The sequence below is a fragment of the Polyodon spathula genome, chromosome 4 (assembly GCF_017654505.1).
Source record: "Polyodon spathula isolate WHYD16114869_AA chromosome 4, ASM1765450v1, whole genome shotgun sequence".
In the NCBI taxonomy this organism is placed as follows: Eukaryota; Metazoa; Chordata; class Actinopteri; order Acipenseriformes; family Polyodontidae; genus Polyodon; species Polyodon spathula.
In genome coordinates, this window is record NC_054537.1 from 92,223,474 (window position 1) to 92,236,662 (window position 13,189).

At 37.9% G+C, this 13,189-nt stretch overlaps 2 protein-coding genes and 1 long non-coding RNA gene across 7 annotated transcripts in view; 1 reads left to right on the plus strand and 2 right to left on the minus strand.

The window, feature by feature from the left end:
* The window catches only part of hacl1 (2-hydroxyacyl-CoA lyase 1), a 32,890-nt gene extending 31,458 nt beyond the window's left edge, over positions 1-1,432 (minus strand). Inside the window, exon 1 of the mRNA XM_041249055.1 lies at positions 1,312-1,432. Coding sequence (XP_041104989.1) covers positions 1,312-1,368 — 57 coding nt within the window. The 5' untranslated portion in view covers positions 1,369-1,432. The remainder of the gene's footprint in view (positions 1-1,311) is intronic.
* btd (biotinidase) lies at positions 830-7,688 on the plus strand. 5 transcript variants are annotated; one of them, XM_041249057.1, is made up of 5 exons: positions 830-934; positions 4,751-4,850; positions 5,019-5,245; positions 5,611-5,760; positions 6,183-7,688. In XM_041249057.1, the coding sequence occupies exons 3-5, from the start codon at positions 5,030-5,032 to the stop codon at positions 7,359-7,361; spliced, it is 1,545 nt and encodes a 514-aa protein (XP_041104991.1). In that variant the 5' UTR covers positions 830-934; positions 4,751-4,850; positions 5,019-5,029; the 3' UTR covers positions 7,362-7,688. The 5 variants fall into 5 exon arrangements, with proteins under 5 accessions (XP_041104991.1, XP_041104992.1, XP_041104990.1 ...); XM_041249059.1 differs by lacking the exon at positions 830-934 and adding an exon at positions 4,176-4,236; XM_041249058.1 differs by lacking the exon at positions 4,751-4,850 and having other exon boundaries at positions 830-937; positions 5,021-5,245.
* Positions 2,264-3,952, minus strand: LOC121315129. Its single transcript, XR_005950202.1, has 2 exons — positions 3,847-3,952; positions 2,264-3,027 (listed from the first exon to the last, which is right to left on the minus strand). It is a non-coding gene; the product is annotated as an uncharacterized LOC121315129 (long non-coding RNA).
* Positions 7,689-13,189: the final 5,501 nt, after the last annotated feature.

Below are 13,189 nucleotides of genomic sequence, written 5' to 3' on the forward strand. Positions count from 1 at the left end.
ATGAATAACAGGGGAAATGCATGCATTCAGTAATGAGCGGCTAAGATTGCAGTGGCTTGTTAATGGCTTCAAAGTGGTCTGCTAATTGGTATGCTTTTCAGGGGCTGCATGTCAATTACTGCATGTTATGCTACGCTGTGAAGGAACAAAAACAAAACAAGTACTGTGTGTCAGTAACATCTCCTGCTGCGGCTGTAAATTAAAAAACAGAGTTGAAGACCACGACATATATCAACTGCAAAATAGTATACAAAAAAAGGGTAATCATATGTTTACTCTCAGTTTGAGCAGCAGTTCTCCATATAATCGCACAAATATGAGTCTGACATACAGGCTGTGTCAACAGACAGACACCCCCATATATACATACAGGTGTACAGCTGTGCCGACGTCACACACCCCCATTTAGCCACAGAATCGGATATTCTCAATAACGTATAGGATAAATAATATTAATACCTAGTTTCGTGACTTTAGGATAATCGGTTCTTGACTCCAGTATGGGATAAAGCAGTTACATTTAAAACGAGCACAGAAAAATAAAAAGTAAAGTAAAATGCCTTAAAAAGTCAACTTTAGACTTAGGCGGCTAGGCAGGGGAATTGTAATTTGAAAAAAATATATCTGTCAAAAATGACTACAGTTGAAAACAACATGTATGTGTTTTTGTAATCTCTGGAGCCAGGAATTGAACTTTGCACTGACATTTCGTAACAAACAGCTATTCAAAATACTGGGGCAAAGGCAAGTTTCGTGACCTCTTTTTTCACATACCGGTGTATTACTGGCCAGTAAAATAACGCGTATCACACAAACATGTATTGAAAGATTAACAAGATTTCAAAGCGCCTGCGAGTCACCTTGCACAACAGTGTCACAGAAGAGACGAAGCCCTCTGCAAACGCTTGCTTCTCAGCCCAGTGTGTGTCATCAAGTAAGTTCACCGTGGAAACAAGATTCCAGATCAATACAATATGAAATGCATTTTATTTATTTATTTATTTGCGGGTTTTTTTCTAATTTGCAATTCTTTTTTTTTTAAATTCTTTTAGTTGCGTTTCAATTTAACGTACAGTATTAATAACTGGCTGGCATGCATGTGGTATGGACCGGTTTGCCTTTCAGCTGTGCACACTTTCATATTCGCTGCGATTATAATTATAGGTGCCCATACTTTATCGACCTCCACATAGTTTGCCTGTATGGGGCATTTGCATTTCTACCGAATAAAGTATTCTGAATTATTTTAATGTAATTTTATACTATCGTTTATCTTTAACCCAAACATAAAGAAACAGTAGTTACTCTTACTTGTGCTCGTAGGGCCTCTGAAATAATCTGAGCTCCTGTTATTATATCCATTTCCATTTCCCCAGTGTCTCCTTGGTTATAAATGTTAACGAAGCTCTATGTTCAAAGTACAATACAACAGCACCACTGCGGGGTCAAACTCGCTAAATAACCAATCACACATCTCTGACCGATGATAGACACCGATTTGGGCCACATGTAGAATGGGGTCGATCCTTTTGTTACGCCCACAGCATTAAACTTGAGAGACGTGCGGATGTAAGTATAGACTGTGTCGATCAATGTTAAAGTATAGGGTAAAATAATATTTACGCATTATGTGTAATTATGAAATTATAAAAATAAAAGAATTGTAGATTTTAGGGTTTAGTCCGATTTCACCCGATTTTTTTTGTATTATTCGTTTTTAAACCCTATTGTTTGTAGTCACACACTACATATAGTCTCAGTAAATTCCATTAGTGTTTTTTTTTTTATTTAAACACGTTCAGAGTGAACGATGTCAGCTCAATAAAGAGTTACAATGAGAACATGCACGTTTCTAAACGTCCCAACAAATTTTGTAGATTATGCTAAATGTGTATTGCACAGTTCAGCCCTGTTGTCTCTCTCCAGTGGCCTTTTCAACAACCATAAAGCGCTCCTGAGCATGTGCAGTAGGTATTTGTAAATCAAATACCGAATCACATTGCACAGCCCGTAGAGGTATATTAAAAGAACACTGAACACAAGGATAATTTTTAACCCTAGCCAGTTTTGGTAGCAGAATGCTGCCAAGTGGCACCTGGGTTTAGACACACCTGCACCAGCTAAACCAGAGTAAACCTGCATTTATAACACTTGAAACCCAGAGCCTCTAGATTGTAATCTAAAGGTTTTAATTAGATTAATAGTAATTAGTAATTGAGAGCCCAGCAATGAATAATCGGAAAGTGTCCATTAGAAGTCGGAATTTGTGATGAAATATTTTATTATTATAATTACACTTTGCATTCTGACTAATGCTGCATGTCTTAGGCCAAGAATGAATGGTGGTATACAGGATAACATAAATATACATATATAGACAGAGAACAGCGATTGGCATAGGTGCCAACTTAACCTTGTATTGTGAAATTGTTGAAAACTGTTTGCCGCATAATAGGATTATCCAAAGAATCACATTATTTGATTGGAACAACTTAAAAAAAAAACAACTAAAAAACAGATTAGCAACCCATTAGTGCATGCTTGCAATCCAGCTGTGTCATTCTATAGGTATTTCAATATTTTTCAAATAACTGTATCATTTTTGTGACATAATACACATTGGTACTATATATCAGTATGGTTCTATGTCTTGTGTTTATATTTAAGGTTACCATAGTAATTATTTAGTCTCAAAAAGCCTATATATTTGTTGTCAAATTTTAACAGACAAACATTAAAACACATTTTTATTTTAGTAGTTACAAATACCAAGCCTGAAAGTATTCAACAAAGGGTTTTCAAAATTGAAATTGCAGCTTAGTTACAAAAATAACAGAGTGATTGTTTTAAATTGATGAAGTTACATTTTCACACATAAAAACTGTCGTTGTCCTCCAGCTTCTGCCTGTATCTGTCATAGCTGGAGCTTGTTTTCCCTCCCAGATTGCCGAGCAGTTTGTCTTTTCTCCCCATGCCAACCAAGTTAATGCCTCTTCCATTAAAGTAGGACTGGAGAATTTTGTAAAACTGCAAACAGAATGGAGAGTTCAAACATGAGAACATGGTCTTGATCAAGACAAACAAATCAAGGCTCAGTTTTAGAGGTGCTTTACCAAATAAAAAAGACTCCTGCATGATGCAGGACGGTCAATACAGAAATAAAAGCAGTCTGTTGTAGCTGCATGCTGTAGATTTCTGTAATTATACATGCTGTTTTTTTAACTGTAGTATGCTATATTCAGTATGCAACAAAGATAAAATGACCAACAAACTACACACATGAATGTGTTTTGTCTTATTTTTTTTTTTTTTTTACTGCTTTGAATCATTTTCGCTCTAACTGCAGACTTAAATATACTGTTCTTCTGGTATTTCGTAAACAAAACAATCTTGAAATCTTGTTTGTGTATTTTTTAAAACTAAATTAGTTTTACATTTTAAGACTAAGTGCATAGGTTTTATCATCAGTGCAGGACATGACTTAAAAGCAAACACTTATTTCTGTGCATTTTAACCCTGTTGTGGACCCAACCACACATATTCCTAAGTGTGCAGTAATGTGCACAAACAAAACATCTGAATATAGGAAACGTAAAGTTCAGCATTTAAATACAGCCTGTTTATAAACTACTAGCTGTAAAAGAAAAAAATAAATACTGCTCAGCATAGGTCTATAGGTGGGATGCTGCCAAGTCCCTCCTCAGGCTTATACCGTGTTGTTTCAATTAAGGTTAACCACCAAGATAATATACTGGTATCTAATTTAAATGTTTTTTGTTTTTTTAACAAAAATAATTTAGCTGAACCAAAAGAAAAGTAAGGAAAAAAAAAAGTGAAGTAACTTACCAGATTTCTGTTCTGTGGATTTCCCAGAGATTTCCATTGATCTTCACCTGAATCAGGCTCCGGTGTAACACAAGCTATGAGTAACATAGTCACAAGGACTACTGCAAACTGACTCACGGAGTAGATCATGTCCTATACCAAAACAAGTGTACAAATATATAATATATATATATATATATATATATATATATATATATATATATATATATATATATATATATATATAAGATATATATCATATTGTGTCTATTCAAAACAAGATAAGCAAAAACACATGAAATCATATTCACACCGATCCTGTTAATATTGCAGATGCATGCATTTCATCAGGGAGCAGTGTGTGTCTTACCTGACTGAAGTTTGAAAAGCTTATGTAGACACAAAACGGAGGTTTGTCAGTATAAATGATTTTCCTCAGTGTCCTCTCCAGTCCTCTTTCCAGCCATCATTTATAGCTTGAATTATAATAGTCAGCCCACTCTTGAATTGCAATGAGATGAGCACAGTAAATGAACCCCCCATTGTGACTAATAACGGGATTTGCTATTATTCAGTTTTGATGAATTTTGAGCACAACCAAAAGGTACACGAATAAATGTGTTGCAGCAGCAGAATGAAGTAAGAAGATACATTATACTGTATATATGTTATACTTTCATAACCAAAGAAGCCCTGGAACTAAAGCTTTTAATGTGGCTTATTTAAGGTGTTTATTGTATAGGGGGGGCTGGGGGTCCTGGACAATTTTTACTGCTCTGTAATAAGTGTTCCCTATTTGGTGTATTGAATACTGCATGAATTTCAAGTTACAATTCCAGGCTGTGTTTTAGTGATAATGAGCTTTAAACACTTGATTGCAGATCTAAATTCCTATTCCTGTTCATTTTTATTTTTGGTGCTTTAGATGCATGGTAAATAAGGATCTAAGCATAAAAGCCAGCAAGCTCCCTCACCAACAACGTAAAAAAAAAAGGAAGCACCAACTTGAAACAAGATCTGCAAGGGTAACATGAAAAATTTATGTTAAAGGTTCATGCCAATACACGCTGTAACAGATTGCGCTCTCTGTTTCTCAGATCACATCAGACTCATGTTTAATCTCATGGTTGCATGCTACACAACAGCAGCTGGGACTGGCGCACTTAAGTTTTTTATTCTCTTCTTTACTACAGGTAAAAAAAAAATGTCCTTGTTTGTCATGGTAATCGTTGCTGTTTTGTGGCAGTGTCATACTGCCGCTTCAAAAGAGGACAGTGGACATTACATTGCTGCTGTTTATGAGCACAGAGTCATGCTGAACCCAAACCCCAGTCACGTGTGCAGCCGGCAGGAAGCGCTGGAGCACATGAACAAAAACCTGGAGATATTTGAACAACAAGCAACCGAGGCAGCTAAACAAGTAGGGGTTTTTTGTTGTTGTTTTTTTTTTTCTGGTGGTGGGGCATGTTTAATTGTTTGTACATCTGAGCAGCATTTTGATTTCCTTTGAGCAACACTTCACATTGAGGTCTCATATTCTGGGTTTTTAAAGCAATGTGTTATGCAAAGTTAAGTTACTTTAGTCCTGCACAAATCTGTAGTGATCAGAGTAGCATTATGGCCTCTTCAGTCCTTTTAAACTGGATACTGATGTTTTCAAATAAAGTATAATAAAAGATGTGCATGTCATTATATAGAAATACTTGACTGTTCAGTTATCACGAGAAACTAGTTTATTTGTCTCAAATATTAAAATATTCCCTATAACTCTTTTATGTGCATTAGGGAGCTCAGATAATTGTGTTTCCAGAGGATGGTATTCAAGGCTTCAACTTTACAAGAGAGTCAATTCAAGGGTATGTGGAGTGTATCCCAGACCCCAAATTGGTGACATGGAGCCCCTGTTTACATCCACAAAGGTTCCCTAACACAGAGGTACAAGTCCAGTGATTACTCCTGCTGAATCAGTGGTGTCAGTTACGATGGAGTGGAGTAAAGAAAAATAATATATTATATATATATATAATATATATATATATATAGTATATATATATATATATAGATAGATATATATATAATATATATACATCAAGAGCTCTTAATCCATCTACTAGTATGCTTTAGTTTATTTATTGGAAGTACAAGTATGATGCTTCTTAAGTCTTAAAAAGAACCAAAATCAGAACCCTGTAGTTTTAAAGTACTTTTTCTTGCTGTTGTTCATTCATAATGTTTTACTGGAGGAAACGGAGACAGTGGGTAGGGTTATACACTGGACAAGAAGGCATTTTGACATTTCGATCATACTATGTGAATCGTATTGAGAGCTCGCTGTTTTATTTTTATTTTATTTGTAGGTTCTACATCGTCTAAGCTGTATGGCAAGAAATAACAGAATGTACTTGGTAGCAAACATGCCGGATCAGCAGGAGTGTAACCACAGTGAACCACATTGTCCTCCCGATGGAAGATACGTTTTCAATACTGACGTGGTCTTCCGTGATGACGGGACTCTGATCGCCAAGTATCACAAACAAAACTTGTATTTTGAGGCAGCTTTCAATACCCCACCAGAATATGAGCATGTCACATTCGACACACCATTTGCTGGGAAGTTCGGCATCTTTACTTGCTTTGACATACTCTTTTACGAGCCTACCATAACTCTAATAGAAAAGTATAAGGTGAAGCAAATCATCTACCCCACTGCCTGGATGAATCAGCTACCACTACTGTCTGCTATTCAGATCCAGCAGTCATTTGCAACTGCATTTGGATTAAACATTCTGGCAGCCAATATTCTCCGTATTGACTTGAATATGACGGGCAGCGGCATATATACCCCTTCACACTCGGTTTACCATTACAACACAGATACTGAGGAAGGCAGACTTCTAGTGACCAAGGTTCCTGTGCTCACAAACAGTGGTGGTGGCTCTTTTAAGAGCAACGTCTGTGAGGTTTCCAATGTGCAGCCCCATACACAATCTTCATTCTTTGTAAAAAGAGACCGAGAGTGTAGTGGACACTCTATACCAAGTCTCGAATCTGCCCAGGCCCCTTCCAGCACCTTCCATGCAATAATGATGTATGATAATTACACGTTTGTCCCTGTTGTCGAAACACAAGGTGACTTGACAGTATGTGATGGCTATTTCTGCTGCCGAGTCACATATCAACGAACCAGCCCTACCAGTGAGCTCTATTCCCTCGGTGCTTTTAATGGGCTGCACACAGTCCACGGTATTTATTACCTGGAGGTGTGCGCCCTGGTCAAGTGTGCAAACTCAAGCTGGGAAAGCTGTGGAGAAGGAGTTGCAGAGGCCGAAAGCAGTCTAGATTTCCATTTACAGGGGAACTTTACTACCCCTTATATTTTCCCACAGATACTGGCTAGTGAGATGCGGCTTGCCACAGCAGACAGCACGGGCTGGGACAGAGGCAGCTACATCATGAGTAAGAAAGGCATGTCTGTTGGCCTTGTAACTGCTGCTTTGTACGGAAGGGTTTATGAAAGAGACCATACACTAGTGTGAAAATTTAAATGTACTGTAGGTTATTAAAATAATGATGTATATAATTAAGCACAAACTCATTTTCCCTTCTAGTAACACATTTCTCAAAACTGACACAAGGCCACTGGCTTCTGTCAAGTCACTTTGACAGCTTCCCCTCACAGCTCTGGAAACACTTCCTGCTGTCTTCAGTCCTGGGCGCCACCGCTTCTTTTCCCTAGATTTATGAGTTGGGGTTCGTTTTAATCAATATGTGATGGAAAGTATGTATAGTGGTCCAGTGGTTAAAGAATAGGGCTTGATACCAGGAGGCTCCTGATTCAATTCCCAGCTCAGCCACTGAGTTACTGTGTGTGACCCTGAGCAAGTCACTTAATCTCCTTGTGCTTTGGATGAGATGTAAAACCAAGGTCCTATTGTAAGTGACTATGTAGCAACAGTTGTTGAGGCATGGTTCACCCCCTAATCCTCTAAATGATTAATTAATTAATTAATTAATGAAGTATTACTGCTTTAGGATGCACATTACAAATCCTGTTTGTCAAAATTACAGGACATCCTATCCTGTGTACAAATGTCATGCTGTGCACAGAACATACAGCTTCAATCAACTTGAATGAAGTTTATGTTTCCCGTCTATAATATCAGTTTCTTTGATTTATAATATAATGCTGCATGCTTAGTCTCTTATTTATAAGAGTCATCATCTTGCACACTTTAAGCAGCTTTGATTCTAGGCCCTCTCGCCCAAACTGCATAAGGTGATACAAAATGGATGCATCTTTAGAATAGTATTTAGCAAACATTCTGTATGACACAATTCAGGTTTTGAGCCTTTTCTAAACAGCATTAGTATAATCTAAATCAGTTATATTGTAGCGATGATAAAAAGCCATAACAATTACTTAACAAATGTTTCTTGTAAAAAAATTAAAAAAGCTTCAATAGCACCTCATTTGAATTTTCATAGGCAGTGTATTTTCAATCTTATGATCCACTTAACCCAAGTAATTTGACGTCACGCTTGCATCTGTGTTTCCAGAGTTAACATCTGAAGGCAGTTGTTTTGCAGAGGGGCTCAATATAAAAAATATCGGTCACATATAATGGTGCCTTATAATGTTTGTTTCATAACATTAAATGTGCCGCTGAGCCACTGTAAAAAAAGATATACTGGATAATAAAAAAATAAGTGTTTGTGAGACTATAATGCCCAAGTGAAGCTGTATAATTAAGGGCTTTCTGACTAGTCCACGTTCCGGTTTGAATTGCTACATTCATCTGTAACTTCACAAACACTAAATCAAAAGTAAACTCTTTGCCCTTGTGTGACAGAAATACAGTGATTGTTGGTGGTAAATCTCCCTCACAACCTAAGTACGAATAGAACCCGGAAGGACCCTTGAGAGCACCAGTGATAAAAGTATCGTGAGTGTTTGTTTGTTTTGTCTATAATCGTTCTTGTTTGTTATTAGTAGATGGCTAATACATTCCAGAGCTGTCGCCAAGGGCCAGCGCAAAATCCAGAAAACAACACTGCATTATTGTCACCCACCACGAGCACTACTGCACGCACCCAGGACTGGTGATTGTGATAGTATATTGTGGGAAGGAACGCGTGTTTATTGTTTGGGACTGGAACCCCATTATTATTTACCCCGTGCACGACACATTGTTGGTTATTGCTACGGATTATTAGTTGGTCACCAGACCTGGATTAAAAAAAAACCATTTCCAACTGGATTATAAACCTCTGTCTGTTGATTACACATTGCATCACTCCTGCACCTGAACACAATAAACCACTTTGCCACACAGTGTCTTCACATTAAGAAGCTGATAGAGATATGTTGTAGAAATGTTTGTCTGCGTGACATTATTTTTTCTTTTTTTTAGAGTGTTCTATTATTTTACCCACTGATTTTCTCCCCATATTTGGAATATCCATTATTTTTTCCCCTTTTCGCAGCAATTCCCACTCAGCTCAGGAGAAATGAAGGTTCAGTGGCAGTCCTGCAAACCCACAACTGAGCCCACGACCGAGTGGCTACCAGGTAAGCCACTCGGGGACCCCGTCTGCATGACAGTCTATATCAGGTTTTGGGGGGGGGGGGGGGGGGGGGTTTCTTCAATAATATACCAAGACACTATAAAGTAGTTGAAGCTGATATAAACGGCACATTATACATGCACACCTAGTACTTGTATCCTGAATGCTACTTGTGTTATTCTTGTAAATGAGATTTATGATTGCTTCATACTTGTGAAGCTCCCTTTTTAGTGCAAGTGGAATTAATGGGTTTGGAATACCAGAGTTACAATTCCCACTGTACATTAAAGGTACAATTCTTAAAATGTTTTTATCAATCGTTACCAAACAAGAAATGCGTATTGAATGGGTTTTTTTGTACAGCTCGCCCTGTACACCACCCGGCATTGCTTTTAACAGATTAGCACTCGGGGACTCCTTCACTCCCCTGACTACGACTACAACTCGCCCTGCACACCATGCTACCCTGCTTTTACCAGATGAGCAAGTTTCCATTGATTTCCATTAGATTTCACTGTTAGACAATGATTCTCAGCTGTACTTTTCTTTAAAACCAGATGATGCTGCTTCGCGGAACTCAATTTGGATGCATAACAACTAAATCCAGAAAAACAATTAGGATCTCTTCAACTTATGAATAATATTTTCAACAGTAATACTAAAATATTATTATTTTATTTCCAGCAGTATTTCCAATGATACATCTGAAGGTCTGTGAGGAGATCAGTCTGAAGCAAATAATATCTAGATGTGCCTTACATTTTTTAAATGTCAATGAATAGAGTGGAAACATCTGTTTATTCACCAGTTCTCTGGTCAGGGAATTGGATTTGCTGGCTCTTGCATGATTTGTATGATGTTCTCAGGAAGAATAATGTTAGGTTATTATTATAACCCTGTTTCCCTGAAATAGAAATGTAACCTATTGGGTTATTACCTTATGGGTAATAATCTGTTGTAGCCCAAATTACCTGAGCACTTCTATCAAAGCTGCACCTTTAAGAGCCTCATATGCGTCAGGCCAGGGTTATAATAATAATGGCCTATGGAGTAACTGGCCCTGATGATGGTAATACTGTTCCTTTTCAAGTACGAAATGTAACCATTACCTAATACCCAATTACCCAAGCCATCGTAACTGAAGGACTTGCAGCACTGGTAGATGTGCTGCAAAATAAGAAAAACTGCCTTTAGCATTCTGGCCGAGGACCGATAAGGAGCCATGGCATATTATCCACAGCACAGTGAGGGAGGACCCTCATGCAGTGTATATGCTGCAGGTTTGTGACGGAAACATAATGAGTTCTGGTTTTAAATCTCCCTCCCGACCTGTGAGGGCACAAAATAGCGAAAAGGGAAAGTCTTGAGATGGGCTGGCCTGACACTTCATTTCCAGGGTCGGGAAGTCGGTCAGCCTGGATGAAGGAGAGACTCCGTTGCAGGAACGTATTGACCTGGAGGGTAAACGAGGTAGCAGCTGCCAGCAATAAAAGCAGCTGCAATCGTTTGCCAAGGGGTCATACGTGATAGCATAAAGGGGCTGGAGAATCAGTAATCTTTTCCTTCGCTTGGGTTGTGTGCATATACCTGGAAGGACTGAGAGAGCCGCAGTAGTAACTGCCTGAGAACCATTTGTGTGAAAAGAATATTCGTGAGTGTTTGTTTGTTTTTCCGTGTTGTTAGTAATTGTCTTGTTTGTTGAACTACCAGACGGCTAAACACGTTTCCAGAGATGTAGCTTTTGGGTCAGCACAAGTCAGAACTGCACTTCACAAACTGTCACAAAATAGCCTGTTATCACCCACCATAGTCTATGAGCCAGGGAGGTTGGTCGATACAACACGGGGGGGACGAAGGCTCATTATGATTTTTGGCAAGGTCTAGACCCCTAGAGATGGAACATCGGTGATAGCATTGCATAACTCTTTGCCAAATCTGTTTTATCACCACATTTTTAGCCACATTTGTTTATCCGTAGTTATGGCTTAAAGTCAGAACTGACTCCTTCCTCAAGCAAGGCTGAAAGAAAAAATGGCGCTGAGCCTTATGCATCACTCTTATTTATCTCCTGGGGGTGGAGATGATGCCAGACGCATATAGGGCTCTCAAATAGAAGCTTTGATGTAAGTGCTCAGATTATATCCCATTAGGTAATGGTTACATTTCAGACTTGAAAGGGAAAGGCATTGTCTCTAACATGCTGGTCAATGTAAAGAAAGAGTGCTTGCAAGCCGGAGGCCACCTGGACCAGTGCCTTTTTATACTGCTGCTTCAATGCTGGCATCCAACTGCATGCGATCTTCTGAGCTCAGAAGTTGGCATGTTGTCTGCACCATCCATAATTTACCAGTTTTGTTCCATTGAATTTCTTCAGGCTTGTGTGCCTACATTTTACATCTTTGTGAATAAGGCAGTCTACCTAAGGTAAATATTTTTAATCAGTTTAAGTGCATTTACTTAATCGTTGGCAGATGGCTCCTGTAATTCTCCCTATATTCTGACTTGGGCATTGTTTTACAACCACTTTCATATGTGGACTCAAGTAAGACTAAAAGGATTAGTTGTGTAAAGATGTTATATCTACAAAATGGGCCATTACTAAACAAAAAAAGGATTAGACATGCTTTGCCTAGTGAATTAACACCTAGGTGAAAAAAAACGTTGAAAATAATAAGCATGTTTACTAAAGCTGTTGTTAATGGTAGGAGGCATAGGTGGCAAGTGAGTCTTTTCTTTTGGGAGGCTATTCCATATTTTCCCCCCTGCATTTATTGAACCCAATGATGTACAGTAAGTATCACTCACACACACACACACACACACACACACACACACACACACACACACACATATATTCTTGAATTTGTTTTATTACTCTGTTACTAGTGAGTCTGAATATTAAGTTTCATTCATTGTGTTGAGTTTGAATAATAGTCGGACTGATGGACACAAATAAATGCTGTAAACTAGATTCATTCTCCTGCGCCTTTTTGAGAACTTGTACTGTAAATAATTTATTTTGGCACAAAATAGACGTCAAAACCACTCAGAGATGCTACTTATATATTTGACTTTTTTTTCCAACATAAGGTGGCCAAATAAATGAAGTTTAACACAGCACTAGCTTGTACTAAAACATGTTTTGCCCATTTAAGCAAATTAGAAAAACAGAAAGGATAACAAGCTGCACTGTTTTTTTGTTTTTTTAAAACCTTTAAATCTGTTTCATTTCATCACTTCACATCAGTTGAAATCAATTATTAACACTGACTATTAAGCTTCTAAACACGCACTTACTATCATATTCATAATCAAGAGGCATTCAATGTATTTCACAAAATATAGCTGCAAAAAAAAAGAACTGCACTCTTACTGTAAACTTTTGAATATCCATACGGGGCTCAGATCGATGGGAATGGACGTTAAACCAGCAAAGCATTGTCTCCTTGAATGACATTCAAATGCAGCTAAATCCTGTATTTGGGACCATGGTGATACTGCAACAGGACCGTCATGGCCTTGTTTACCTGTGTATTTGAAAACTGTCTTTGGTAAGCAAAACCATTCATTTTATACTACATTAGAATATTAAAATATGTTTTCATATTTAGAGTACAGTAAGCAGGCAGATCCAGTTTTCTGCTTTCCTTGCAGACACTTTTTCAGAAGTTTAAAAGACCCCGCTTTCACTGAAAATGGAGTGAAGGACTGGAAAAATCTAAAGAAAAAACTTCAGAAACATTTGTAATCTGGCACCACAAACACTGTTCTGAAAGGTGGCATTTGTTCAAACAGTCAA

Bases quoted from the DNA above. Each gene is read 5' to 3' on its own strand.
- btd (XM_041249058.1), top strand. From the start codon at position 5,030: ATGTCCTTGTTTGTCATGGTAATCGTTGCTGTTTTGTGGCAGTGTCAT. The intron at 5,246-5,610 runs GTAGGGGTTTTT...TATGTGCATTAG, and splicing joins CAACCGAGGCAGCTAAACAA to GGAGCTCAGATAATTGTGTT. The intron at 5,761-6,182 runs GTACAAGTCCAG...TTTTATTTGTAG, and splicing joins AAAGGTTCCCTAACACAGAG to GTTCTACATCGTCTAAGCTG.